Source organism: Haliotis asinina, chromosome 3, assembly GCF_037392515.1.
Source record: "Haliotis asinina isolate JCU_RB_2024 chromosome 3, JCU_Hal_asi_v2, whole genome shotgun sequence".
In the NCBI taxonomy this organism is placed as follows: Eukaryota; Metazoa; Mollusca; class Gastropoda; order Lepetellida; family Haliotidae; genus Haliotis; species Haliotis asinina.
The window spans coordinates 45,771,320-45,777,319 of record NC_090282.1 but is presented as its reverse complement, the minus strand read 5'-3'; the positions used below and the strand labels follow the sequence as shown (position 1 = coordinate 45,777,319).

Here is a 6,000-nt window from a genome sequence, read left to right as displayed (position 1 = left end):
GAACAGCAGTACTATGGTTGGTTAAACAGGATGACCATGAACAGCAGTACTATGGTTGGTTAAGCAGGATGACCATGAACAGCAGTACTATGGTTGATTAAACAGGATGACCATGAACAGCAGTACTATGGTTGGTTAAACACGATGACATGAACAGCAGTACTATGGTTGATTAAACAGGATGACCATGAACAGCAGCACTACTGTCAATTAAATTAGATGACTTCGAACACGTATTATTATGACTCTTTGACAGAGATTCATTTAAAACATGCTTATACTGTTGCAGAAATTCCGTATAATTTTGGAAAAGGTTTTGTTGCATTTCCTATCCCACGCCGAATAATAAACTGCACTCTCTTTAAGTCATGTGTCATTTGCATCGAGTTGACGGGCACTGGAATCCACACAACACCCACTATAACAGTCCATTAATTTGCTGAAATGCACTTCAGCAGTTTCAGTTCGGTTTCATTTCATTTGTCAGCATTGAGAGAGTTACAACTCAGATGTTTAATGTCAATGGTGTAATGTTGCGCTGAGATTGGCAGATATGCATTACATCGGACTATGTATTGAACAAGATCGGCGTTACCCTGGCTGTGTTTTCATGTCGATTTCTCCTGGCAAATGACACGTTACAGGACAGGTTTCTCAGATTGTTATGTGCACTGTGAAATTGACTCGACATTATGTCAGCACGGTGAATGCTTTGTTTCACTTACAAATTGACATGTATCGACAAGACTGATTACAGGGAATTTCAACCGTCAGCATTTGTATGATACGACGAAAACAGCGTTCTACATGAGGAGTGTCCAACATGCTGAATTCATGAATCGAAAAAGAGACGTGCATACCGTGATGCATACGATGTACAAATATCACAATTACTATGAGACAATATGTATCTGTTCAGCTTGTTCCTATCGTATGAATTATCGTACCCGTATGATATATCGTATCGTTGTATAGCATGTTCTAATGTTTGAATTATTATTCTGAACACATTCTATAAATTGCGTAGTACCAGTAATATGTTACTTCTTGTTCGTGCATGTAATTTACACTCTGCATGGCGTGTTGTAATATTTATTTACCTTTGAGTATGACACTAAACTCTAAGTTCACTATATGCTAAACACGTTATTCTACCTTTGCTCAGTCTTCAGAGGTTTCATTAGTTCCCTCGAGTCGGAAGTCCTGCGCACTTATCACGAAACAGCAGCCCTACCAACCTTCACCCTATGATATTATTATCGGATAGATTCATTGCCGGTAAGTGAGTGTGGCGTAACGCTCTTGCATGATGGCCTGTTTAGCAAGGTAAACCAGCAATTGCCAACAACGTGACTGGGCACTGCAGTTACAGTTATATATGGTCATAATGAGTGACACTATGAAGGCTTTAATTCCAGTATTAACTTGCAGAACATATTTGTCTGCAGTAACCAACATTATGAGATGTTAGCAACATGTCAACTTTGGAGTTGATGAGTAATGATTCAGTAGGTCGGAAAACATGTACTTTACTTACCTTGACGTGAACGCACTGTGCCTGATAATCCGTGTCTAACCTGGCTGGTCCACCAGATGTCCCTAACTCACTGATTCACCTGCACTGATTTACCGACAAAACGCTCCGTCATAGGCGGGTGCAATCTCCTCAGACCACGTCTTTGGGTTGCCTAATCACACTGGAATGGTCCACCGCTGTGTTACCATGTGACAACTTGAAGACGTCTTGCCCCGTGTAACGAAGTGGGTAGTTTATCTTAAGGTGCGTTGAACCGGTCGAAAGTCTATGATAATTTTTCTGAATCGCAGATTTGCGACTAACCATTGCTGATGATAAAGCATGACATGTATTGTCGAAGACCTTCTCGGTACGCGCAATACGGGAACCGAGCGCGCGGTTCAATGGTTGAAAGTAACAATGGAACAGATTGACCTTTCTCCACGAAACTGGCTTCTAACCTCGTGTATTTAGTCATGAGCAGAAGGAGTGTCAAATCATCCACGTCATGTGTTAACAAAGCAGAAGGCACTTGATATATCTGTCCGTCTGCCTGGTTACAAAAACAAAACCTGTACGAGATTGTATTGTTTCTGATATAGTTCGTCATATAGTTCAATGTACATGTATCAATGTACAACTTTTTTCATAAACTGAAAACTATTTGTCACAATACTGCCTGGTATTTCAGGTATCTCATCTTCGAAAATTAGTAAATTTGCTAAGTCAGTAAAATTTACCATAGATGGGGCCACGCGATTGCAAATATATTTATTTCTCAGTGTTCGAGGAAACACATATTTTTTAAAAACTGTTGTAGGGTTGCGTAACGGTTTAAGATCATATGTTTCAACCATTTTCGATTACACAATCAATACATTCAAAATACCTTTTCGTATGCTCATAAAGGCCGAGAAGAGTGTATTCATAATAATGTGTATTACAAATCTGGGACCTAACATGGATTGGCGCACATTGGCGGCCAGACGGCCGAACATGCCTGCCAGCCAGCAGACTACTGGTTCTGTATGCGTCATCATCAACTGCAGTTTCAGCAGTAGGAACTTCCTCTGTCCTAGTTGATTACTGGGGAGTGCAACAGTCCCTGATATGTCAAAAGTAATTCTAACACACTGAGCATAATCACCATGCTGCGTTACTCTGGTGTTGTATTTAGTGCTGGCTATCGTCTAGTCTCTGAAATGAACACATTTTGCAGAAGAAAGTGTTCCAAAATTATAATCATAAAAAGTAATGAAAAGGAGTTCACAGACCTTCTTCAGACCCCAAACTATGGTAATTCAGATTTGCCACATAATGTGTTTCACAGACTATGAGGCTATAGTCATGCCATCTTAGTGAGATGGGCTTGTAGCGTGACATCGATGTGAGATGTGGTTACTCCATGGCATCTGTTGAGGTGGAGTGTAACCATACCATCTGTGTGAGATGGGGTTGTAGCCAGGCCATCTGTGTAAGATGGGGTTGTAGCCAGGCCATCTGTGTGAGATGGGGTTGTAGTCATGCCATCTGTGTGAGATGGGGTTGTAGCCAGGCCATCTGTGTGAGATGGGGTTGTAGCCAGGCCATCTGTGTGAGATGGGGTTGTAGTCATGCCATCTGTGTGAGGTGGGGTTGTGGCCAGGCCATCTGTGTGAGGTGGGGTTGTAGCCAGGCCATCTGTGTAAGATGGGGTTGTAGCCAGGCCATCTGTGTGAGATGGGGTTGTAGTCATGCCATCTGTGTGAGGTGGGGTTGTGGCCAGGCCATCTGTGTGAGATGGGGTTGTAGCCAGGCCAGCTGTGTGAGATGGGGTTGTAGCCATGTCATATGTGTGAGATGGGGTTGTAGCCATGCCATCTGTGTGAGGTGGGATTGTGGCATGCCATTGGTGTGAAATACGGTTGTAGCATGACATTTCTGTGAGATGCTGATGTAGCATGTCATCGGTGTAAAATAAGGTAGTAGCATGACATTTATGTGAGATGCTGTTGTGGCATGACATCTGTGTGAGATGGGCTTGTAGCCATGTCATCTGTGTGAGATGGGGTTGTAGCCATGCCATCAGTGTGAGATGGGCTTGTAGCCATGCATTTTATGGGAGATGGGCTTGTTCCCGTGCCATGTGTGTGACTGTGTGAGATGGGGGTTGTAGCCATGTTATGTGTGTTAGATGAGGGTGTAACATGACATTTGTATCATTATATGCGGAGATTTGAAAGCTCTCTCACCGGGGATATTCGACCATCACAGTCTAGACGAGGCTTTGTCCCAGTAGGAAGTCCCTGTGTTTGTAAATGAGAGACAATCATGCAACAGTATTGTAAATATTCTAACGGTAGATACCTCTAACCACCCCTTGGCCCTTACACCACTTGCTCTCTCTCTCTTTCTCTCTCTCTCTCTCTTTCTCTCTCTCTCTCTCTCTCTCTCTCTCGATCTCTATAGATAGATCTAAATCAGGACAATGTACGTTGAATTATAATTCGTGTACTAAACTGAATCTTCGTGATTGCATTATATGTACAGGCTGAGCGTTTTCAGTCTATATACGTTATTAGTCATAAGTAGTTTGTTAAATTATTAAAGTTAGGCGTATTCGTTTTGACGTCACTTGGTAAATATTGACCATATAAATCATTACATCTAGGACAAATAAAAGCAAAATGGTATTCGTTTTTCTGACCTTTGCAACAGACAGAGCATGTGCTCACATTTCTGTTAATATCACACCATGGTCCTTCATTTAACTGAACTTCATTTAATTTCATACTCAGCTCTAAACTGTGCTAAGTAATTGCGCACTTGATAATCTACAATTTCAGATATTTTTCAGGGTTTAATAAGCTTTTTAATTCTCTAAAAAAATTAAGATCAGATCACCAGTTTTGTTTGAAGCATCTACTAAACGCGTTTTAAGGACGTTGATAAAACGTACACGATTTCCAGCTGTTTGGGGCAGCTAACAGTCAGATCCACACGAAAAGAATAAAATGCGAACTGTAATGTTTAAAACATTCACTAAATGCGTTCTAACGATTCTGTTAAAACGCACACGCGTTTCCAAATGTTTTTGGCAGCTAACATCCAGATGTACACGAAATGAACAAAGAGCGAATTTTTAAGCCCGTGTCTCATGGTAAAGTTACTGAGATTAAGTAACATTTCATATGCTCTCTGTGTTATGCGATCTTTATGCGTTGTTGTTATTTTAATCCAGTTGATAAGACAACGAACAGCTGCATTTAGAAGAATAAGGAAATGGACTCATTTACCACACACCATAGCATTAGGTGTCTGAGATCAAACTGAATTATGACATAATCTTTGTAAATATCTATCATTAAGTTTGAGCAAAGGTATTGGATGGTTACTGGGAAGTATATTTGCATTTCAATACCCCCCTTTATGTTAATTGAAGGTGTTACTATTTTGGTTTGCAGTTGTGCGATCCGTGGCCAGGTTTACTGCAAGTTAGACCAGGAATCTCCTGTAACATACTGCCAATGGGTTTTCACACCCAGAGATCAATTCACCCGCATATGCAATTTAGGTCGGCACAAGATGCCATTACATCTTGCATCGTAATAGACAGACACAGCTGTGCTGGTGGTAAGCATGTGAAACGCCATGTGGAGAAGTCATGATTGTGTATGGCTTTGGTGACTCTCTTCATCCTTTCTTTGTACCTGGTGAAGTAGGATCATGTGGTTTTGAACACAATGAATCTGAGAAAGCTATGGTAAACCTCCTCAGCTTATATAATTACCTCCCCTGAAACCACTAGATGTATGGCAGGATTTGTGAGACAGTGCAATGCCAAAAAGAACACCCAATATAGAAATATGATCCATGTTGGAAATAGTAGGCCAATAATCATTAAGACATGAGACCTATACGGACGCTACGTCAATGTGCTGCTGTGCTGAGTGATTCTTTGACATTTGCAGACTACAAATAGCAACAGACAGGTAATGAAATCTGTATGGCGATATTAAACACTTTAGGCGATCTCCGAAGCGATGCGGTGTTTAATTATAACCATTTGGAGGGTCTTCTCTGAGGTAGACTTGGCTGTCGTCTCATTGCAAGACCTGCGCCTAATGCAAGATTCCCTTGGCCCTTTCACCATCAGCCCCCAGTACATTTCAACGGCTCCATATTAGTGACGGCCATGGTAATTCTGACCTAAATTGGGTCTACCCCGAGAGAGTGAATACAGACCGCTATTTTCCCTTTGATGCATCATGCCATACTATTTTGAATGGCATTTGTAGACAATTGTAATGGCAATACCGAAAAACTGTCACTAATGTCATACTCATGTCATGTGAAAGTAGCGTGGATGTGCATTATTCTCTTTTGTTGTGTTCTAAAACTGTGTGCTTCTGATGATTCTTGCGCGACTGTGTTGGATTCATTTGAGAGACAATCTGCTGAAAATCAGGACCGACTGACATTGATCAGTGTGCGTTCTTGTGCGA

The 6,000-nt window shown here is 41.4% G+C and overlaps 1 protein-coding gene across 1 annotated transcript; it reads right to left on the bottom strand.

Moving 5' to 3' along the window:
* Positions 1–2,861: 2,861 nt before the first annotated feature.
* On the bottom strand, positions 2,862–3,341 carry LOC137278905 (spore coat protein SP65-like). Its single transcript, XM_067811405.1, has one exon. It carries the CDS (start codon positions 3,339–3,341, stop codon positions 2,862–2,864), a length of 480 nt encoding a protein of 159 aa, XP_067667506.1.
* Between the last annotated feature and the right edge of the window lie 2,659 nt (positions 3,342–6,000).